Genomic DNA, 24,672 nt, shown 5'->3' with positions numbered 1-24,672 from the left:
GGCAAAAAAAAAAATGTTTTACTGTTTTACTTGCTAAAAACCACAAAAAGCATCATTTCGAGATACAGAATACAAATGTTAACTTGCTGAGAGTTTTAAATGCAAAGGGAAAGACAGTGGCACACTGCACAAGCATCTCTAATTACTCAATGTGAGAACGAGCAATTTATGCGTTTCCCAGAGCTGATGAAAACACAGAAACCCAAACAGCAAAGAACAAAGCAGAGGAGCGTAATCTACACCATGCCTCATATTCCCCATCCTCCTCGTGCTATCAGCACAGAGACGGACCCAAGGAAAGCACACAGGTGCACACCCAGACCATAACCTTGCCAAGGCGGGGCTCCTAAATCTCGGGGAACACCTCTGTCCATCCCAGAGGTCATCCATCAAATCACGCTGGATTTAAGCTAGAAAAGCATGTGCTTTGCTGGTGCCTCCCAGGTATGGGGATATTTCCTCCCCTGCCCCTGAAGAGCTGCCACGCTGATGGATGGCTCCACGTCTCCCACCAGCACTAAATCTGCTCAATTTCTCTTTGCTGAATTTTATTCCCCTGCCCAAATTAATTCAGATGACGATTTGCATAAAGTGTCACAGCAGCTGAGCAGTACTCAGCTGTTCGGACAAGCAGCATCTGCAGCATTTATCCACCGGCTCGTTAGCAGCATTTCTAATGAAGGGGGGTTTAAAAGACTTTGGTTTATCATCACACCAGCCTCATCTCACCGACAGCAGAGGTAAAACTGGCACTGAGCAGAGTGGGGCTGAAGACGAGCCCCAACACCAAGCACGCCCCCCATATTTCCATTTCCTTTAATTAAATGTGATTTCCAGGATGATTTCCAGGACTAATCAATAGTCTCACACATAACAGCCAACTCGTGTTTTCCCATCCTCTCCCCTACCATTTCTTTCACGGTGTCTCAGCAACACTCATTACTACAGTCTTAATTAAGACTGGCAGGTTCAGTGCCAAGGTCTCGGGCGCACATGCAGCCCCAGTCTCACCGCAGCAATGGGCTGAAATGCAAAATCCCTCTTGCAATAACGCATTAGATGCTGCGAAACCAGGTAGAGCCTCAGGTGCTTTGGGATGGCACAAACAAACCATTCGGTCTTCATCTGGGGGACAAAGCAGTCCCTCCTGGGCTGCGGAGCGATTCCCTCATGGGCTGTGAGACTGGGATTTGCTCTGGGCAGTGCAACAACTCTTATATTTTTCTTTCGCTCCTCTAAGGGAAAACAAAGCCAAACCTCTCTGCCAGGGTCATCAAGGCTTCACCCGCAGGGGATGTGCGTTATCACCTGCATCGTGCTAAAACACCATCACACAGCAGCCCAAGATGTTACAGGAGAAGAGTTGTGCTTGGGGTCTCGCTGCCCATCTCCTCCTGCAGCGCAGCCTTTCCAGCCTCTCATCAGGTTGAGCGCAGGAGCCCTTTGCCTTTGGTTGCTCCGAAGCAGCACCAGTGAAGGCTGAGAGCCGGCAGCGGGACAGGCAGGCTGCTGCCCCCTGCAAGGATGCAGCCAGGAGCCCGATGAAATCACAGGGTACGAGGCAGGGCTGCCCCTCTGGACATCTAAGCCTGGATTTAAAGCACATGCTCCACTGGAGGATTTGCTGCAAACCCTGGCAAAGACCCTCCAAAACTTAATATTCACCAGCATTAGAGAGCTGCACCAAGAGGTGCCGGCCACTGATCTGCTGCTGGGTGGGAGACCTCTCCCCAGGTCCTGTCCCATCGAGCACCAGCAGTAGGGAATCACCATCCCAGTGAGATGCAGCAAGCACCGAATTTCTCTGTCGGGCCTGGCTCAGCCCTGCAAGATGCTCACCATTTGCTCTGCAAGGTGCTCACCATCACCATCCAGTTTCCGCAAACTGCCCGAAAGAGGGACGCTCTGCACACCCCCCCTAAATCACTGCAAAAGCCCTGGGGAAACACAAAAAGTCTGGTGCTAAAGCCAGCCCAGATAATCATGCACTTGACTTGCAGGTCCTCCTAGAAGAGCTGCAGGAATCGGGGCAGTAGCAGTTTGGGGCAGGGGGCTCAGCACCCCCTTTCCCAGGCATCTCCCCTGGTTCCAGCACCCATGGGATGCTCTCAGCCACACTCCAGCACCACCCACCCGATCCAGCTCCTCCAGTGCCCATTACCCCCTCAAGTCATTGATTAAAAAATTGCCACATTGCCCGGGATCAAGAAAAAAAAATCCTTGACCTGGTGTCTAAGGGGAATCAGGATGAGACCCATGGTCTTAACTCAGGCACGTAGCCAGGTTTTTTTATTCCACTACAGGTTACTGGGTTTTTACAGATTTAGTTTTTTGCTTTGTTAATTAAATACCCCATGCAGGGGTCAAGAGTCTCAGGAGCATGACTTTTACCAAACAGCCTGTCATATTGCAAAAGTTAAATCCTTTCTGCAAATCCCTGTTGATTGGCATTAATTACCCTTCTCTCACCTAATTCTCAATTAATCAAAACCTTGAGCAGTGCTGCGGTGTAATCTTGTCTTCGCAGTCCCATCTTCCATCTCCATGTAAGCACCTTGATGAACATAGGCTGGATCCAAAACATGCTCATTAGACACCATATACATTTGATTATTAATAAAGTAGTTCAAAAAATGGCCTTTTTGTTTTAATTAAGTAGTTAAAAACAGCCTTTCACCCCAGGTTTTCACAGTCCCCTATAACGTAGCCTCATTACCCTTTTAGGGTAACTCATAAGCATGTTCACCTGCTGCTGTCCTCCCCACTGGACACTGCCATGCCCAAATAGCACCACCAAAATCTACCTTTAATTGCAGAGCAACCTCTCCACCAGACTGGATTTTCAACCTTATTAGAAAGGAGTAATTGGATTAATCGACCTGCAGAGTTATCCCTCACCTCTCCAGAACTCATGCATTAAAAACCTTCTTGGAGCATCACCCCATGCATGCTGAATTCAAAGGGGTTTTGACCTATAGTTGTATTTATGGGGTGTTTCTTCAGCCCTTTCTAAGCAGAGGGGTGTGCTGGAAAGTCCCCCAGGCCACTTCTGCATCATTTTCATTGCTAAGCAACTGAGGTAAAACAAATTGATTACTGAGGATTTAAGTAAGCAATGTTTTACCAGTTATAATTAAAAAATTCCAGCAATCAACTTTATTAACAAGGAGACATTAGACGCCTGGAGAATGGCACCAGTGGTCAAGACGCAAAGCTGGAATAAATAAGTTTAATTAAAATACCTGAAGTGGTGAACAAACTTTCACACACCCCCATTTGCTTAGGAATGGGGGGCAGAGAAAGGATCTCCTAGAGGGAGGGACTGCACTTGCATTTCCATTTTATTGCAATAATTTCCAGGTCTTTGGGAACATGATTTGTGCCCAGCTCCGCTTCTCCCAGGATTGTCCATGTGCCGGACTTCTGATGCGCACTTGTGTGATGCATTACTCTATATTAATGTATTTTGTGTCTTCTCCCCAGTGAAACAATTACAAAATTTTGCAATTGCAAAGCTGAAATTGTTTCCAAACATCTCCAAGCAACCTCAAACAAAAGGTCGTTTCCTTTTTAATATGTAAAATGGAAGGTACAGAACAGCTAGGCACTCAGCTACGTTTTCTTCCTTATTTCCTTGGAATTTCAGCTGTCCAGCTAAAATGCTGAGATTTTGGCTTTCCAGATCTTCCAGCATAGATGTCCTGCAGCCTCTTATTTATATCGCACAGCAACTCGCTGAAAAACCATCCCATATACAATTTCCTCTAATAAATACAGGGGAGACGAAAGCTTAAATAAGGAAGGATGGAGGAAAAGACCATCTCTGTCAACCCCTGAATTTTGAATCGCAGGAGGATATTTGGGAGGCGATGCCATTAGCAAACTGTGTTGCATTCTGCAGGAAGGGCTCAATGAAGGACATCAAAATGCAGAAGACTGCCCAAGCAAAGGAAGGTTTGCAAGAAGGGCAACTGCACCCACTTAAAATAAAAATAATAATAATTAAAAAAAAAAAAAAACACAAAAACACCCACACACCAGCAAATGCATCTTTTCTAGCCTTCACCTTCCAGTTTGAATTTCTCCCCTGCCTTGGCAACGTCCTCTGTGTGTTAGGCAAATCCAAGGTTATCTCTTGGAAGGGCAGATGCTCCAGCAGCACACAAACACACGCTCCCACACAGATCAAACACAGCTCTCATGAAACATCAAAGCGTCCACACAGCAAAACTTCCCAAACAGAAGGCGACAATACAAATAAAGTTAAAAAAAATTATCGCAGCCACCAGGTGCTGGTTCTTCCTTCCCCATCCCCACAACAAAGCCACTCTGTTGCACGTCTCTTAGATCAACACACAGGACAACATCCATATCCAAACAGGAGATGTATTTTCCCATTTAAACACCTCTCCCCGTGTTACAGGAGCATTTCTTTATTCCTCCCAAGCAGTTACACGCTACCTCTGGGCACAGGCAGCGCTGAGCAGGCAGTGGGTGCAGAGTTTCAACGCAGGCAAGACTCAGCCCCAGCTCTTTCCATCATCACCAGCAGCATCGCATTGTCCCAGGGACACCCCAGCTACGGGATTTCCACCCCACTAACACATCTTCCAGCTCAGGCCCAAGGGATTTTACTCCAAGACCAGGAAATCCAGTTCCCATACGAGGAACGTGTTTCCCTTCAGTAAGGACACGCAGTCATGCTCACACTTCAGATGATGCCATTTGCCTTGAAGCCACTCGGTCCCACCAGAAGAGCTTAAGGATTACAACCTGTTTCAAATAAACTACTTAAACCTACCCTTACCACCCAAAGGGGGGGGGACGACGAAGGATTATTAATTAGAAAAGCAGCAAAACAAAATGAAAATACCCCCCAAAGTTATAATGGTTTAAGAGTGCATGAAGACAACTCCTGAGAGACGGAGAGCAGCTCGCTCGAGTTAGAACAAAACTGTAACTCAAATCCATCTCTACCAAACATTGCATTGTGACTTTTTTCTCTCCTCCAGTGAATGACTTCATGCTTCAGTAGGCAGATGAATAAAACAAGTGGAAAGAAAATTAAATTGAAGAAACATTGTTATCCCAGTTTGTTTTGTTGTGAAAGCGAAGCTTTTGCAAACTACACTGCCAGTTCCCAGCTCATAACGTACAAGCCCAAAAGTTTCTGCCCTTTCTGACAAAATATTCGGTCCCAAGACCCGAGTTCCTGCAAACCCCACGGGCCAGCGGCTGCATGGGAACACGTGAACTTGTGCAGCTACCTTCAGCCAGTGCCATGGGCTCACTGGCTCACATGAAGCCCCAGATCACCCACAGTATGGGTCTGTCCCACAGGACCTCCAAAGGCATCGAAGGGGAAATTACTGGTCATGCACATCCATACATGCAGCAGTGATTTAGGACCTTGCTCAGAAGGGGATGGGATCTACAAAAAACAGAGAGATGCTGAACTGAAGCAACGAATGTCCCTTCATGGCTGCTCTTTCTTCCAGCTGCCCACCTTTTCATCTCCTGCTTGGGCTAGAAGGTCTTATTCCCCTGCCCCACACTATGGAGAAATTGCAGTCTGCTGCAAACTTTCAATAGGTATTTTAGGTGCTTTCTTAAGGGAAAGAAAAAAAAAAAAGCCACATTTGGATCACCGTGCCTGGCCATCTTTTCTAGCCATCCAACCTGTGAAGCACATATCAATGTGTCGGTCCTGGGAAAAGCCAAATTACATAGTGTCTTGGGGCTGCCCACACACGGTGGGAAGTCAGGCAGTCATGGGGAGCAAGGCATGCTCCTCCTCACGGCCACGGTCCCTAATCGCCCTCTCCAGCCTTCTCAAACCTCACGTGCAGGTCAGCAGAGACTTGTCTGCCTAACAGTTGGCATGCAACGAGTCCAAATTTGTATTTTAGAAACCGTTTCCAAAGTGTTTAGCATCCCCACCTTGACAATTGTTGCTTAATAAGACGCATTTCAAGTTCCATAGCAATTAGTCTTTGAAATGCTATTGCCTTTCACAGCGTGGTTCATCCACACCAGCTCCCTCCCAGCAGCTAATGGGAAAACAGGCTGCTGCAAGGCAAACGGCCGTCAACTCAACAGGCTGCAAGCAGAGATCACACTCATCCACCTCTTCCTCAACAGCAACATTAAATTTACTGAAATAACTGAAATGTAATGTTCTTCACAAGCATTTCTGGTTAAGCCATTGCTGCTGAGGTGCTCACCAGCATCTTCAAGTGCATGCCATGTCCAGTCTTTCACTTCTGTCCAAATTTTGGATTTGCTGGATGAAGGTTACTCATCCCATAAAGTTCTCAGCATAAAAGTGGATAGTCAATAGTTGAGTCAGAAGCAATCATACCAACATAAATAAAAACCACAAGCAATGTTCAGGGCATGCAACATGACGCAGTGGGCTGCCATGTTTCTTTCCCCAGTCTATGAAATCCCTCGGGTATATTTTTAGTAGGAGTTTTCTTCAACTGCCTAAAACTTGAGCTTTGAAGCTCTGTTCTCCCACATACCTGGTGCTAAATGCTACACAATCTCTGGAGCACTAAGCAAATGCCAGCGCAGGAGATGGCCTTGCAGGACCTCTCCTTTGCAGGGGACTTGGTGTCATTTGAAAGCCAAGGGCACAGGCACACGGTGGCACTAGACAAGGGACCGCAGCTCCATGGGCATCAGCAGCACGGCCAGCACTGGGAAGGTGCTCAGGAGAGATCCCATCAAGGCATGACATATTTTTGGTGCCCATAAATAGATGATATACAGGTATTTTTTGGAGGGACCAGAGGATAGTGGTCTTCCACATATGCCAAGCACACACAATGGATAATTACAGCCAATTAGTAATTTAAAGATATGATGCTGGTGTTATCCCCAAGTCAAATGTGATCCACAGAGCTGAACTGCCAGAGCTTAAGAAACACAGAGGGAAAACTTGCAGAGCAACCTTAGCTCTGCTTCACACCCCAACTGCAAAGTTTCAAGGTATTTTAGCCTTCAACTTGGACAGTTAAAGGTGCTTTCTAACTTTCTGCCTCAAATCAAGCCAGTTTTTCAGACATACAACCGCAGGCACCTCCTGCCTGTAGAAGCATCCTGTGCTGTGATCCCATCACCCGACCTACTGAGGAGCAAAGTTCTGTTCGTTACAAACAAGCGTCAAGCATGACCATGGGATTAAACTGAAATTCATGATCTGAACTTCAGTTATTCTCCATACACTTCAAAATGGTCTGGAGAAACTAAAAAGGGTTCCCCCACCCATGCGAGGTGGCTAGGGAGACAAGGGTCAATTCTTTTTTACCTCTTGCACCTCATGGAAGTCATGCTTTCTTAGGTGACATCAGAAATAACCCAAGCAGTATTGCGCTTTGAGCACAGTTATAAGCCTTTACTCAATCAGTAGGTATTTAACATGGAATTTCAGCTAAACTTAGGGCAGTCCTTAAGTACAAATGCTGAGAAAAAGATTATTTTTATACACATATATTTATAAAACAAAACCATAAGAACAGGAATCAGAATTTGGAGTGAATATTTCATCATCTTACCAGGACAGAAGAGCCATAATTCAAGCTTTCAGCTTTTCAGACCACCTCAGGAGGACAGGCAGAGTTCAGGGACAATCACAGGTGATGGTGGCCTCACCGATGCAGCACCAAGAACCCAAAGCATATGGGAAAACTGCAGAGTTACCCAAAGTTCAGGTAAACGGATGAAAGGGGTTTCCATCACATCTCAAGCTTCTCCACTTGGGTCAACTCCCTCTTCCCTCCCAAAATCCCTTAAAGCCACAAAGATATCTCCAAGACCTATTTCCCCAGATGTTTTAGAATATCAGATGTAAGTCTCAAGTTACCATAACGTGGATATGGGATGTTTAAGGAATACAATAACCTCAAACCAATGACTTGATAAATATAATAGTCACCGAGATCCATTTTTGATCAAAGAAGTCATACCCTTGCCTCTTTTTCCTCCCAGCACATTGAGATGAGCAGTGCACAGGTGCTTTCCAAATTTAAGACCATGGCCACGCTCTTGACCTCCTCCACCCACAGCCAAGCAGACTGCCAAACACCAACCAGTCTTTGCCACCAGTTCAGCTTTCCTCCTCCCCACGGCACCTCTAACCCTGCCGCTCCCCAATAAGCTGGCTCTCCCTGCAAGCAAGGCAGCAAGTGCTTATCAGACCATTATTAAAGCTAATGCCCAAGCGCAGCCTCCCCTTCCCAGCTACAATGGAGATAAGACCCGCTTTCAGTAAACAAATGGTACATTGAAAAATACTTTAGTTAAGAGCAGAGGCTCAAATGAGAGAGGAACAGGTCCTATCAGAGCATCAGCGAGATGGATTCAACAGCAGAAACGCAAATATTTGCTTTCCCCTCTCTCCCCTGTCCTCCCCGTATTGTATTTGCAAAACGGGGTCACTTCCAGATGCAAAGCTAAAGGATGTCCCCAGCATTAATTCCACCAAGCTAGAAAGCCACGTGCCAAGTAACCCTGCAGAACAAAACCAGCTCAGCCCAATGCCCATGGGACCGGTTGGTCACCTCCTGTTGCTTTTCCTTGATGCCTTGAATCATTCCCCTACGGAGGCGGTGCAGACGTCCCCATATTGCCACGCTCCCTCCATTGCTGACATTTCCAGCCATGGGAACGTGGATCTGAGCTCCAGCCTAACGCATTTTGGAAAAGCCATCTCAGTCGAAAGCCAACACTGCCCAAGTCTTTGCAAGGTCTGCAAAGACAGCACTGACGGCCACAGCGATGCACGAGCAGGGGACAACGCGGCTGTCACCGATGGGCACAGCATGGCCGCAAACTGAGCTCACTTCGGCTGCCAGCACCGACGTCCCGGTGAGAGCCCCAAGGGACTGCTTTTCACAACAGCTCTTTTCAGAGGAAAGCAGCTTAACCTGTTTAAAGGGTATTTTAGCCTGCTCTCGGAGGAGGTTTTCCCTCTGTCAGCTACGACCAAAGCACTATCAAAAGGCTGGGCTTCGTTTGAAAAGAAACAACCAAACCTCACCATCCCCCCCGCCCAGTTTCCAACCAGAAATGCCGGGTGGGAAAGCTCATGAGCCGGGATTTCCCCGCTCCTCTGACACTTCTGAAGTCCCTTCAGGATTTGCATGCACGGGAGAAAGCCCACATCTCGTTTTGCACTGACGCTGGGGAAAACACTTTGCAAATCTCTCGCTGTCATGAAATAAAAGGATGGGGACTGCTCCAGTAGCTAGACAGACTACTGCAGTTAAATCTTGTTATCACACCTAATGTGTGCTTTATCACTACAGTAAATTTATCCCCAGTGCCACACACTCAAAACTGTAGGAATCAAATGCAAGAGACATCCCCAGAAACTGATTAAATCCCCCAAAGTGGGAAGTTCTGTGAGGATATGGAAGGGATGTGCAACAGAAGTAGAGATCAGCAACCGCTAACCCCATACGGGGAGCTCAGGGCTCTCTAATTCGGGGGGCTCAACAGCATCCTCGTGGACAGGAGAAACCCGCAGCAAGGCTCATGCTGGTGGGAAGGACACTGCTCCAGTGTGCAGCTGCAGGGCATCACTGCCAGCATCTGGTTACTGAAGGGACACCTGAATCCTGAAGAGACACATCAAGATTTCACATGTCACTTCAGCCCCACAAATATTCAAGGCTAAAGGCTACTACCATATCCTCACACCTGCCTTGGTGCATCCAGTGCAATCAAGAAAGTGTTTATGGGATGAAGGAGGCCACGGCCACCCCCTCGCTGCAGGTTTATTACCAGACTTACTAGATCTGCACATGCTTCTCTGGTAGCTTCAGCTTTTCTTAAGCTCTGCCTGGAAATTAAGGATGAAAAAAGCCAAACCTCCATTTCTAATCAGCCTGCTTCCCTAAAACAACTTAATCATCCTTAATACAACCTAACTTAACCATCTAACATGAATCCCTTGGATGGGTGCTGTGACTCCCAAGAGACTCCTCCAAGCCTGAATCATGGGCGCTGGACAACTGTGTTAACGCAGCAGCCAATCTTTAAAGCAGATATAAATTATGCACAAAATGTGTGAGAGACAAGGGTCAGTGCTGCTCATGGGGTTAAAGCAGGTAAGGCAGATGCAGCCGGGGCCTCCTCCATCTCCCGGGGTGGTTCAAAAGCTGTTCAGCTTTCAAATTATGAGCCATGGTTCAGATCTGCGTTCATCTCCGGCACGTCCAGCTGCTGGGCTGGCTCTTCCAGGCCTTGGCCACTGCATTTTGCTCTGTCCCGACTCGCTAAATTACATACATTTTGTGTGAGCAGGAGGAGTGAAGCCAAGTCCTTCCAAAACGGCCTCTTCTCTCCCAGACAAATTACCTATATTGAAGTTTAGCCTGTCTGCAGGACAGGTTTGTCCAGATCCCACATATATTTTAGCTCTTCCCAACTTTCCAGCTGCTCCCCAGGCACATGAGAGTGAGCAGGCAGGCATCAGCATCACCGGTGCTTACAGAAGCAGCAAGCCCACCTTCCTGCCCGACCAGGTACCATCACTCCTGAGTCATCCAAAGATTACACGAGCTCTCAGCATCACTCATGACTTCAGACAGGGCTTCAACATCCACTACTAACGCTTCAGAAATTCCACGTCAGTATTTCATGAGACACAACCATAATTTGGAGTTAAAAGCCCCCATGACCAATTCACCAAACACTCAGAGGTATGTACGAAGGAAATTAATTCATCTAGATGAGCACCAGAGCAGCGTATCTTCCACCAATAGCATGTAAAAGCACCATTTACCAACGGAGATGCACCCAAAAAACCATCGGTCTACTGGCTTCAAAGTTTAAAAGCAGAAGACGACAGACTTGAACCTGAGGAAGGCATTAACCTGCTTGGTAAAGATGCTTGAAGTTTATTATAACGTGGCTCTTAAAAGAAGAGAATTTAGGGAACTACTCTGAAAATGAGAGCATTTCTTTTGCTGCAGAAGAGCAGCAATGGAGACCACAGCCACAGGCAAAAATAGAGCATTAAAAAAAAAAAAACACTTACAGCTAAATAATCATTCAAAAAATTGTTTTCAAAAATAACAAGAAAAGGTTGAAAACTTGGAGCCCCTTCCAGAAACCAGTAGTGGTTCTAGCACACCCCTAGGACAGAGTTTTTCCCCAAAAAACTCTGCCCACACAGCACAGTGCATCTTCCCGCCGTGAGGTGGGCTCTGACATTGCTCCATCACGTTGGACATTCACACCAGCACAGCAAATCGCATGATCCAGCCAGAGCTTGGCTCCAATACGAAATTAAGGCAGAAGCATTGCTGCTGCACTCTGGAAGGATTACAAAGCTATTTTTAATAAGGGGTTATAAGAAGTTTTAAGCAGACTGCGTTGGTTTTGCTCAGCTCACGTGGTGGCAAAGATAAAACCTTGCACAAAGAAACAGCCACAACGAGTTGCTTGACACAACATGCAGCACTGAAAATTACGTAGTTACTATTCGAAGAATGCTTGCTTTTGTTGTCTTTGAAGGAAAAGTTTATATACTACAAATTTAAGCATCAGGTTTCGCTTTCTCACAGTTCTGCAACATCATAGTGCCCCACCTCTGCAATTTCGGTTGCCGTTTTGGCCAGAAGCCCCAGTAACACAGGAATAGGGATCAACCACATGTAATGTTTGTGGTACAAAGAAAAACACAGAAACCTGGCTTTATGGATTAATATTCTTCTGTCCTTATGTACGTAAGATGCACTTCATCGGGTGGACACCTTCCTCAGCTGGGACACTCACTGCAGGTCCCCCCTCCCCAGCCAACGCTGGTCACCAACAGCTGGACCAGAACCACATCACGCTGGACCACAGCTCCCCAGCACCCATCCCCTGTGCCCGAGGGAACATCCCAAAGGTGACGGGCATCCACAAAAAGCAAATCCATCCTGAACCTGGGACAGGGTCAGCATGATAACATAAAATTTTAAAATTAATTATTTCTATCCTGTGAATGTTTCTCCCTCCCCCACCACGTAGCACAACCTCTATTGTCTGAAAAGCCTTTATCTGAAAGTGGGTCATGTCTCCTGGCATTACTAAATCTTCCCAAATTTCCCCTGATTAGTCAAACACGATATCCTCTCTGACATCTGAGTGATTGAGGTAGTGGGTAATGCCATTTTTCCCCTGAATGAGCCACATCAAAGAGGGTTATAAATTGAGAGACAGCACACCAGATAAAATAGTCACCAACAGATTGTCCCCAAAATACTACCAGGGAAAATTAAATTGTTTTGTTAGAAGGTTTTTCCTTTAGAAACAGCCTTTAATACTGAATCCTGAGAGACAAGAAGGATGAAACCTAACTTATGAACTGCATGGCCCAATAGTTAAACGCACTTCTGCACAATAAAATCCTGGGGATTTTCTATTAGCCACAACATCCAGTCTGCTCTTCATGCAGGGACACCAAAAACCATCATGGTGGAGAGTAGTGACAGCCCAAATTTGGGTAATACCTTGTAAATGAGTGAATATTAAAGCAGAGTCATCTGAGACTAAAAAGAAAAAGGAGGGGGGAAAAAAGTAATCCTGCTACTCAAAAAAGAAAATACTATTTAAAATTGGGATATAACAGCATATAATAGCTCAGACATGGTTTATATTCAAAGGGTTCAAATATTGTCCTTTGGAAGGGGGATGTCAGGACCCTGGGAAGATGCTGAGCCGTGACGAGTGCTGCCCTGGGGACCGGAGCTGGGGCTGAGCTCCCTCCTCACAGGAAAAGAGTTGGAGCTCCCCAGTACTTATCAGGTCAGCGATTAGATGAGATCCGGGTAAAGTTTAGCAAGTAACAGCAGGGCTTGTGTTCTGCTGATTTACTTCACGTGACCTTCCAGCTCTGAAACTTTGTACCAGAGCAAAGAGGGCCAGGAGACAGCACCTTTTTCAGGAAACATTAAGTAAATTTTTTTAAAAAAAAAAAAGAAAACTGAAAGCTTGGAGAGTCTACAGATTTTTTGGCACTGCCAAGTAGAATATTCTATTTCTGAGAATAGAAGAGAATACAGAATAGACTGTTTGGGTTTTTTTTAATATGGTTTTCTGCACCACACCATTCCTCGGACAAAAAGAGGGGCCCTGGGGAGGCTGCATTTGGGTGAGATCAGCAGTTTTTCTGCCTGATGATGGACTTTGGGATGCAAACGCCGGTGCAGCAGCGCTTGGGGAGCTCACCTGCAGCTCACTCTTTGGGGGCTGCAAGGAGTTGCGCAGCCTGAAGCAGCCTCAGCCATCCCATCTTCTCCAGCACGGAGTGTCGGGTGCCGAAAGGCAAATTCAAGCAAGTTTTGCTCCTGGAGATGATTTAGACCCACCGTGATGATCGAGCAAACGGATATGTCAGGTTCCTCAGGGCTGGGCAGCACTGCTCACGTCCATCTGGCATCACAGGGATGGTCCCTGCACTCCCACGCCGGGCAGGGATTTCCCTTAAAGAAGCGCGTGCAAGCACAGCCATCACTCACCGAAACAGCGGCGGGGAGGGCAAAGCACGAGCAGATGAAAATTAGTTCCGACAGCCCTGACTCCGAGTTTATTTTGGCACGGCGAGTGCGCACGAGGCTTCAAAGCAGCTCCCGGCGAGCAGGCGAGCGGCCGGGCAGCAGAAATCACCCCCAGGGCGGCAGCACCCACCAGCTGCACCCAAAGCACCAGCCCTTTGACCCTGAGCATCAACATTTTCTGAAATCCAGATTTACACACTTAAGGCACCCAGGTGCTTCTTTTTCTTCCCACCCACCCCCCATGCCCCTTCTTTCTTTCTTTTTTTTAAAAAAATGAAGTATTTTATTTAAGAGCTCTGCCTCCATCCCCCACGGCAGGGCAGATGAAGTAGAAGCATTCGTCTCACCACTCTGCACAGGGGGGAACGAGTTCTCATCTCACTGGGGCAGGGTCCAAGCAAAAACGAAGGCTTTGGAAAGGAAAATGAAAAAAAAAGTGACAAGCAAAGGAAAGCAGATCAGAGATTACAAACCTGATATTTGTAGGCTCTACAGAAACAAGCCATGACCTTCCTGTCTTTCTGGCTAGGGTCTTTATAACTCTCAGGGCCATAACACACATGCTGCCGGAGAGCCAAGTGTAGATCCAGCTCAAAAGCAGAGTCCTTCACCCAGGGACCTTGGTCTCCTGAAAGCCATCCAGCCACCCACAAAGCATCCCCAGGTGCACTTCAGCGTGTCACAGCCAGACAGGAGAGGAAAAGCAAATTGCATCTCTGCAGTGCTGGAATCTGGAGAAGAAAACCCCAATATTTGGAGTAGGGAAGTCCCTGCAGACACCCCCAGCTCTCCACCAGCCCCCCAGGTGTTCACACCCTGTGCAGACATGGCTTCCAGAACAGCTTTTTAGTGGTGTTAAAGGTCTTGCTGCAGCCTAAGCACGCCTGGTTGGTACCATTAGATGGTAGTGCAGGTGTTCGTGGTCTATCCCAGCAGAGAAGCAATTTCTTAGAAGGCCAGGTGGAGACAGGAAAGCAAGGGGACAGCACAGTGACAGGAGATACTGATCAAGCACTGGATGAGTGGCACTTGGTGTTTCGTTCCTTTTGTTATTTTATCTCTGACCACTGAACGCAGCGGTGAAGGTAGGCCTTGGCCAGGCAAGAAACGGGCACTTCACAACCGTAGGAAAAGCTGGTGAGAGCCGCACCAGTGTTCACACATCTACCTCCCACCGAGGTCTGTGTGGGTCTGGAGCAGGACTTTCCTCTCTTGCACCTCCACCTTGTCTCTAAAACAGGAGATGGTCCTACCAGGAGAGGTGGGATCAATTCAAGACCAGAATAGTCCAGTACTGCCACATGAAAGCCACCTCCAGCTCTCCATCTCCACCCTACCAGGAGATGAAGTCCTTGACTGAGATCCATGCTGTCCCCCAAGCACTCGGTGCGTACTGCTCCTCTGTCCCAGCTGAACATCACACTCGCTGCCCAAAAACCAGCAATATGCGCAGCACCCACGTTATCAGAGCTCAGAGTAATTATGAGGCACAAATCCACACAGGAGTTCCTCACCTTAATTAGATTGAAAATTATAGCTTCCATCATCTTGGTATCTCTGCATCCACTTGCTGCCTTGAGATATGCTTACACTGACTTTCTGCTCGCTTGGGGTGTAGCATCAAGAACCAGTTTCACAGCAAGCACAGGGATCATATTTTTTTAATTTTTTTTTTTTTTAAACAGCATTCAACACTCATTTGCCAAGGTACATGTCAGCAGCCTCAGCTGCTTGCTCATGTCCAGCCCAGCTCGGGGATTTGGCAGCTGGAAGTTTGCCTGAGCCACCTGAAATTGTCCCTGCAGATCTTTCACATGAAACCAGACATTCCCATCACTGTCCCCCATGATTTTTAAAAGCAATCTTTAAATGTATTAAGGGTCTTTTTTTTTTTTTTTTTCTTTGAAGAGTGGTGACTCGCCAGGACACATCCCCAAGATATAATGTGTCATTTTGATAAGTACTGGCCATGATTCATCCACAACACATCCTGCTCCCAACAGCCCTGTTAATGGTGGTTAGCACATCCTACCAGCACCTCAGCAGGACTATCGTAAGGCAGCTTGGGTGATGACTCACAGGAAGGGTGAACAGATGGATTAGCCCGGTGTAAGCACTGGCGCTGCAGCTCAGTGGAGCCACCAAGTGAAACACATCCCTTCATGGAACCCATCAGCTCCATGGGGTTCAGCAGCATGGGAAATATGAGCAGAAAGGCTTGGTCAACCTCAAGCATGGAGAAGACCTGTTCTCAGGGAAGAGCTAAGCCAGAGGCACATGGCAAATAGAGACTCATGGGCAGAGGGAGAGCCAACAGGAACATCCAAAAGGCAGGATGGACACGGCACATATCTCCCATCAAGGAGCTGGGCCATGTTAGCACCAAACACCTGGAGCACACCAATGCCAGGCACCCAGACAACACAAAACCACCCCACTGGTACCACCACCAATGCCTCTACAGGAAAATAAAATATAGGCTGAAAGAGGTGATGGCCATACATTAAAGAGGAGATGGCCATGGTATCCCATGACCTGCTCTGCACCATAAATAGGGCCAGGGAGGTCAGCAAGACGTGTTACACGGTATCATACGTGATCTGCTGTAATTGCCAGAGCAGGATCCTAACAGCACCATCAGTTCCATACAGACAAGCACCAGGAACTAAAAGCCAGTACTAAACAAACTGCTCGTGGGGGAGAAAAAATTTTTTTTTCCAATCAAATGGGATTTAGTTAAACGTGGTGAAGGATGGTGGCACGGCAGGTCAGAATTGCAAGCTGCTGGAGGAGCTGCACCATCATCCCACCACCCTGCACCAAGCAGCGGGTTTGGGGCCGTACCCTGCAATTAAGGGCTTATACTCCTTACGGTAAGTGTTTATAAACCTATGTTGCTTATAGTTCTTGTAATCCTATAGTGCAGCCTTTGACACGTTTAACACATTTCCATGACTCGCAGGTTTCTGTAAGCTGGAAAAGATTGGGCATGGACAAATCAAGGACAAAAGGAGAGCACAGCTGGAGAAAAGGGCACGTTTCCAGGCTGCAGGCTCTTCCCTGTAGGGACTTTCCTCTCCAAACCCTCTGGATACCTCAGCAAAGGCAAAGAGCAGAAATACCAAATCCTTAATTGCCTCGTTAGTAAAACTGATGAGTTTACCATGACCTGGGCATCATGTTAAAGATCATTCAAACGAGGAAGGCCACATGAAACCCATCACCCCCAACCCCTGGTCCTCCCCAGCCCTGCCACCATCTCCAGACAGGTCTCTGCTCATTTCTGGAGGACCAGGCTAAGCCAAAACCCAACCCAACCCCACAAAATGTGTCCTGCAGCAGGCCAGAGGCATATGAGGGCAATTGCTTTACACAAGCAACTCAATAGGGAATTTTTTTTTTCCCCCACTTTTGCTAAATAGCAAGTTCCTCACTAAAATGTTTTGCAAACATACCAGGTGGCTGTCAAAGCTTGGGATCTTGCTGCAATAAAAGCAGTCATTTTCCTGACCTGAATTTTAGTTCATGATTATATTCCTTTAACCACCGCAAAACGCCTCTGTTAGCAGAACGGGTCAAAGATCAGACAATAACACCACAAAAAAAAAAAATGACTCAGGGCTTCACCTATGCTGCCTGCTGTTTATTACACCACCGACTAACTCAGAAGGTCCAAAGTCCACCTTCACACTAAAGTTAGGCTTCTCCTGTGGTTTTCTTCCTGGACAGCTATCACGGTAAGGGTACACTACTTTTTTGGCCAGAGCTACAAACTAATTGGCATGTAAATTAAAAGGCCAACATGCCTAGAACTGTATTGCACTACAGCAAACTGAGATCAGCTTCAAACATACATACATATATATATATATATATAAACACAGATAAAAACATCCATTGCCTTCTTTTTGGTCATCAGAAGGGATGCACACGTTCACATTCAGGGTCATAATTTTCTACACCTGGTTATTAGCAGCAGAAAAGAATAACGAAACAAAAATCCTCCCTTGTAAATACATTCCTCCACAGCAGCCAGGCTGCCTGTGACAAACACCCTTGGTTAAACTCCTTCCTCAGGGCAGGAAAGGGTAGGACCGACTCATCCCATCCCATCAGAACCAGCACAAGCCACGCGCTGTCTCGTGCCCCGGACCCGCTGCCGTCCCCAGGTTTCCATCCTGCACCCAGCAAGGAGCTGCAGCTTGGATGCACTGGGATTTCCAACCCCTTTCCCCCCTCCCAATTTCACACCCTTAAAACAGTATCAAGGCAGGAATTCTTAAAAATAATTTTTAAAAAAAAGGCAAGTTCACTTATCCCAAGCAGCAAGAGGGCACAAAGCTGGGATCAAGCTAATTAAGCCGTGCTAGAGCCATTCCCAGGGCTGTGCCCCAGCACCCGCACTGAGCTCCATGGTCCTTCAATCAGTGGCTCTCATCTGACCCCAGCACCGACGCTGTTAAACGCACAACTGAGATGAACAATTGCATAAACACAAAACGTGGTTATTTTTGCAGCGCAAAGGCCCCGTCAGGACGTGCCCTGCAGCGGGACGTGCATCCGCACAGCACCGGGGTGAACTCTGGCCATCTCCTGCCCGTCGAGGGACAGAAATGCCCACAAAGGCACCGGCACCCATCTCTCACCTTCCTTGCACCTACTGAAGGCCACATAACCAGTGGGCTGAATGGTATTTAAACCCCCAAGTTTGGCTCTGCTTTTCTCTCCTCCGTGCCGTTCCAGGAAAGCAGAGGAGGTCCCCGAGCAGCTGCAGAGGTGGCCGTGCCCTTGGCATGGTCCCCAGCTGCAGAGAGCTGGCTGGAGCCATCATATTTTACATTTCAATGATTTTCTCTCTGCCACTGCCGCTAATAATGAGGCAGGACTGGGAGGAGCCCGGGGATGCTGATGGATCCGGCTCCTTCAGCAATACGGCCCCATCTTTCAACAAAAATCCCAGTGTGGCCTCCAAGCTGTCCTTGTGCTCTGTGGCATGACTCAGACATGTTCTCGTAATCTTAAAAAGAAAATAAATATGTATATAATCCCAAAACCTCCCAGTATAACCTGCTTTTCCTAACAGCAAACGGCAGAGGTGGGAGCTCAGGAGCTCTGCAGCAAAAGTCCCAAGGATATCCCAGAACTGAATCCCAGACTTTCCCTGTCCCCCACACTTATTCCCAGAATTTTTTTTTCTACAAAATATATAGAAAATCTTCTCTGCTCCTTCCCAGCTGCTTCTCAACCCCAAACCAACACAGAGATACCCGCTAGGGATTAATCCTCCCCAAACATTGAAGGATAAATCATTTTCAGAAAGGTTTTATGCCAGAAGGTTTATGCCAATTTATTGACTCAATCAGCGTGTGATCACACTGGCAATATTCACTTTTTGAAAAGTTTCTCCCCAGGGTCAGAAACCACCAATTCATTCCAGCTACTTTATTTAATACAACAACTTTAAGTGAAAACCAGAGAGCTTTCTTTACCCAGCACTAGCCATTAGAAAAGGATTTTTTAATGCATTAAGTTCTACCATCTATTAAAAAATACTTTACAAATAACAGTCACTTTGCACGATGGGAGGGAAAAAAATGAAAAAAAAAAAAAAATGCCCTGGTTTCTTACTCATCTAGAGCTTGCAAACCTTCTGAGGAGTGTATCTTGAGCTGCACAACACCCAAGAAGCAGAAAGGCACAGCTTATTTCCTAGCCTGGCAGAAGCACTATTTTGCATGAGGTTCAGAGGCTACGCTTAAATTAACAATTAACATATTTTAAGAAGTAACTTTAAAAGAGCAGAACATCCAGAAGCAAAAGCAATTATATTTGTTTTAATAATATAAAAAGCTTCACCTTACAATAATGAACCCTAGCCATGCAAACAAGTCTAATCTCCGTTTTGATGCTGCAAATCAAACCGTTGCTGGAGATGGCATCTTCCAGGGGCGGTGTCCTCCCTCCATCCTGCCCAGCACCCAGCTCAGAGGAGCAGAGCGTCCCCGTTATCTCATTACAGAGCAATGCTGACATCTGCACAGGCTTACGGGGATCGGACTGCAGCTACCTTGGCTGTAGTTTAGCTGCATCAGCAACAGGTTTCTCTGGAGGGCTCTGGCTGCTTCAGCGAAATAGGGTTTGAGAAACTCCCCTACCCAGCTGGAACCAGTTTAGCTGGGCACATCCCACCGCTGCCACACTCCAGCAGGAACCCCAGGGACACGGCAGGAGCAGGACCAGCCCCAGGCAGCCTTAGAAAGACGTTTGCACGGGCTAACTGGGCGATACACAGGTTAGGCAGAGCTCCACCAGTTCTCCATCTGGAATGGGTTTTTTTGCAAGCAGGAGTCCTTGATGCCACTACCTCACCGACTCCCCTAGCACGCACCAGTGCCAGGGGCTCCAGGACCAGGTCTGCACCCTTTACCCTACATGTCCTCTTCTGCTAGTATGCAAGTCGCCCTAAATTCATGTTTGTTTCTGCAACAAAATAAAATCCACAGCCAGATAATCCCAAAGTCCTCAGGTACTGCATCAGGAGCAGAAGAGTATTATAATGGTCTCCCCGTAACTATTTACCCAAGTGGAGTGCTACGTGCTTGAAGGTTGATGTAGTTTGGGAACTGCTCACATGCTCATAATTAGGCACAGCTGTTAATTATCTTGTTTGATGGGGGCTATTAAACACCAGTCATCCCTGCTCTTAAAGGGGCAAGGGGGAGACATCACATGAAGAGGGCTTCCACCAGCAACGGGTGTTTCCAGGATGGGTTCCTCTCCAGTTTAAGTGCTCCACAGGACAGTGCTGAATCTAACACAGCAAATTCATCAGCACAGCTTAACAAGCATGAACTTAATCACCAAGAAAATACTACATGTCCCACAAGGTCCCAGAAGATCTTCTGCAAGCATTGAGTGGAAGTTAAGGGCTCCCTACATAACACGTAGCAGCTCCCATTGCAACCCAGCAGGAAGGAGGGGTGGGAGGACCTCACAAGTCCCACTCAGCCACTCTGAAGTGGCTCCACAGCAGTTTCTCTCCTCCTGGTTCAAGCAGGAGGAGAAAGGACTGCAAGGGAGGTACCACTGTGGCTGTGCTAATGCAACACCACACATAGGATCAATAGCCTTTTAGCAAGACAGCTGTATTGATTCCAATGGCCGGATCGTCCACCTTCCCTCAGAAAGCCTCATCCCCATCCGTCTGACAAGGTGATTCAGGAGGCCCCATCTCTGCACTTGGAAAGTCATCTCCTGAACCATAACACCCCACTGAAGCTCTTACCCCCTCCTTTCTTCTGTTCATGCCCAGTTACTCTTTAAGAGCATCTTCTGGCAGCCATGCACGGATGGTGCATCAACACCTGACTGCTCAGGGCAGTTGTCTTCTCCCCACCACGCTCTCGGAGGCTTCTGCTGTATATGAGCTATAAGCACCCAGCAGAGCTACGGGCCACAGGGCCAGACACCCACATCCGCACAGAGGTGATGTGCAAGTGAGCACCAGGACCCTCCTTAATGTTTTCCAAGAGCAGAACACATCTGCTTCGTCTTGGGGACCTCCATCAGCAACTCGCACCCTCAGGCTCGGCATCTTAAGGCTGTTTGGTTTGTTAAGTTTTTTAAAGCTGCCTTTGCTCTCTTTCTTAGATACTCAAAGCCAGAGGAAACAATTTCCTGCTGCTTCAAAGCCCAGAGCTGGCACAGATGCCCCATGCAGAAGATGACCCAGCAGGACAGTCCTAAATTTCACTGCAACACCAGTGTTTGACCCCCCAGATGACCCAATATGAGTTCAAGGCATCATCTGTGGCCCCACCACCTACCACACCAGCTGTGTCCCTAAAATGTCCCAACAAGACAGAGGGACACCAGCAGAAGGACCAGCACTGAAGCACCAGCTCTCATCAAGAATCTTTGTTGTTATTAAAAATAAATAAAAAATTAGTGACATGCACAGATTATCACCAAAGCCCCATCACTTCCCAAGTGCCTCATCGAAAAGTCCCTATACAGCAACGGGATCACAAGCGATGCCCCAGCAGGCATCTTATACCCATTCAACGGATGAACAGGAAGATAAACCTAACCAAGTTAGCATAAAAACACGACACAGGTTAATTACCTGATCATCAAGTTAAGAATCAATTAACCTGGTTGTTATAACCACCCCATAGACAGGGATAACACAGTGCCTGCAGCCAGCCTCCCTCCTCCCCAGGGATGCTTGCCATCGCATCCATGCACTCGCCCGATGAGGTGCTGCGGTCGGTACATCGGAGCAGTTCAGCCGTGGCTTTTCTTCTGCTCCCCTTCACATTTTCCAAGGGAAAAAAAAGGTTTCCAAACCAGAGACTGGGCTTTTGAAGTGCTCCCAAGAAGGACAGAGGTCAGCCTGCTCACAGACAGACCCGCTCAAACCAGAGGAGCTTCTTAAATTCCCACAGGTTCAAAGGAGAAGCTGCCAGATTCACAATTCATCCTGCGTGCGTTTGGTATCAACGGCCAATAAAATAAGTGGCAAACTCCAATATTACATAAAATGCAAAATGAGTTACAGAAGCAGAAATCTGCAGCAAAGTTAAGCCCAGGAGACTGGCACAGAGACAAAAAGTGGTTCCTTGAGAGGGCTGGTGTCAATCTGGCAACATCTCCACACTGACCACGGTCACAGAAAGAATTTAAAACACTAAAATTCTCATTATTACAGTAGATGATGCTGGCACTTTACAGTCTTTCAGCAAAAAACATTCTGAAGCCAAGCACTTTTCTCGATGAGCCCCTGCCTAGTGTTATTGATGGCTTTTACTAAGCATATTCCCTGGATCCTGGCTGCCCGCAGCACTGCCGGGTAGCCTCGGGAAGATGCAGAGTGCAGGGAGAGGGCTCTCTCCCTATCAGTTACCGCTCCGTACCGGGTGGATCTACCGCTGCCTGCCAGGAGCACTTTCATCAGGCCAAGTCAATCAGCAAAGATTTCTCCAGACACAAACATTTCGCTAGGAAAGGGACAGAAAGCCCCAAACCACACGGGATGCATCCCCAGCCCGCTTTGGCTGAGGAGCGGGAATACCCTGCACCCTGCCCTGAGTATCCCACAGCCACAAAATAATTTGGGAAAAAAAAAAAAAGAAAAAAAGAAAAGAAAGAAAAAAATAATAAAGCAGTATCTCATCTAGATCCCAGGCTCCACTTAAAAATCAGCACCCGAGCTTCCCCTTGTCACAACAACCACTTTTTCTGAGTAAATCTGGGTTTCCCTCTGGGAAGCGATGGGCAGGGCAGCTGGTTGCCACCCCGCCGGCACACCGAGCACCCTGCGATGCCATCAGCCATGTTACCTTCCCCGGCTGCCGTGAGGAAGCGGGTGCGTTTGGTCGTACCCCAGCCGAGGGATTGTTTTCAGGAGTTGGAGAACAAAAAGGACTCTGGAAACTGTGCACCTTACGAACGTTTTGGTTAGTTACGACAGGTCTGTTTTTCCCTCTCCCTCCCCCCTGGTGTTTTAGGAATATGAGGGAAAAAAAATTATTCTGTGAGGATTTTGGGAAGCAGAGCATGTTTTAGCTGCATGTTCAGGTGACGGACCCCACGAAGGACAAGGCCAACGCCGCCACAAACTCGACCCACGGGCGAAGTTCACCCTTCCCCGCACAAAACCAGCCACGTCGTTCACCCGGGCGGGTGAAATCCCGAGAGGGGCCGTTCACCCCCGGGGGGGGGAGAACCCTACCGGGGCTGGTCCCCGCGGGGGAGGCGATGCGTGGGGCAGGGGGGTCCCCTCTGCTCCCTGGGCACCTGCGGGCGCCGTCCCGGGGGGGGGCGGGAAAAGTTGCGGGTCCCCTCTACGGCTGCGAAACAACCCCCCCAAAATACAAGGAAGATACACACACCCCCCCGTCCCGCTCACCTTGGTGTAGAGCTGCGCGGCGGACATGGCCGGGGCGAGCAACGCTAGACTCGGGGCATGGGTCCGGCAGGCAGCGAGCCGCGCCGCCGGACGGACGGACGGACGGACCGACCGCCGGACGGACGGACCGACAGAGAGACCGACCGACCTTTACACCCGCTGCCGGCCGGGTGAAGGGAGCAGCAGCAGGAGGAGGAGGAGGAGGAGGAGAAGGAGGAAGCAGCACCGCTCCGCCTCCGCCGCGCTCAGGTGTGGGGCGGTGCGGCTGGGCTGGGCTGGGCTGGGCTCGGCTCGGTTGAGCTGAGCTCGGCTCGGCTGGGCTCTCCCGCTCCGCGCCCCTGGCCGCTGAGCCCTCTCCCGACCTCTCTCCCCGCTAGGCTCGGGCGGGAGGAGCAGCGCTTTGCCTCACTGCCTACGTCGGCTTTTATTATTAATTTTTTTTAAAAAGCCCTTTTTTTATTAATGTTTTTCCTTCCCCTCCCCGTTCCCAGCCGTTTCCCGGGGGTCCCCAGGAGTCCGCCCAGACTATCGCCCCCATCTCCGGGCAGGGTCCTCCCTGCAGCGGGGCAAAGGTGCTGAAACACACCGTGTTTATTGTTGGGTTTGTTTTTTTTTCCTTTTTTTTCCCTTTTATTCTTCTATTCTTCTTCCTTTCTCTCAGAAAAAGAGTAATTAAGCCTCAAGTGGGTCCCCTTCGGTGCTTTCAGGCTCTGCCACCCCCTCCAGCCGCTGAGCCATTGGGGATCACCCATACCTTTGGGTGCAAGGAATAGCTTTAACAGGGCATCCTTTGCCACGGTACGCATGTGCCTGGGAAAAGCAGCATCGCCTACACAAGCCCACTGGACATATGTTCAGGGAACACACCAGGGATGGGTTTTTCTCTTCTTCTGCCTGGAGGTGGGTTTGGGTTCCCACCAACAACATTCTGTGCTCCTGGGCACTGCTCGTGTGTCACTCCATCCTACACCAATGTTAGGAATTGTTTCTTCAGCAGGAACAGCCAAAAATTGTCCCCAGCCTGTCGGTCCGTGGCCACACTGCCTTCCTCCATCCCATGTGAGCACCCCATACTTCAGTTCATGCTTATAAGACACCTTTTGAGCCTGAGAAGGATGATGCAAATGCAAAGTATTCCTAATTAATCACTATTGCTATTCATTACCGTTCAAGGTGTTTTGCATATTAACTAAGCAGGCAGAAAATGTG

At 48.1% G+C, this 24,672-nt stretch overlaps 1 protein-coding gene across 2 annotated transcripts in view; it reads right to left on the bottom strand.

Annotated features, from left to right (window-relative positions):
- Positions 1-23,609, bottom strand: part of MYO5B (myosin VB) — a 148,895-nt gene extending 125,286 nt beyond the window's left edge. Inside the window, exon 1 of one of the 2 annotated variants that reach the window (XM_054808962.1) lies at positions 23,464-23,609. In XM_054808962.1, coding sequence (XP_054664937.1) covers positions 23,464-23,490 — 27 coding nt within the window. In that variant the 5' untranslated portion in view covers positions 23,491-23,609. The remainder of the gene's footprint in view (positions 1-23,463) is intronic. The other variant, XM_054808960.1, reaches the window with a different exon arrangement.
- Between the last annotated feature and the right edge of the window lie 1,063 nt (positions 23,610-24,672).

Source organism: Grus americana, chromosome Z, assembly GCF_028858705.1.
Source record: "Grus americana isolate bGruAme1 chromosome Z, bGruAme1.mat, whole genome shotgun sequence".
NCBI classification, from domain to species: Eukaryota; Metazoa; Chordata; class Aves; order Gruiformes; family Gruidae; genus Grus; species Grus americana.
The sequence above is the reverse complement of the archived record's forward strand: the minus strand, read 5'-3'. Positions and strand labels throughout refer to the sequence as shown.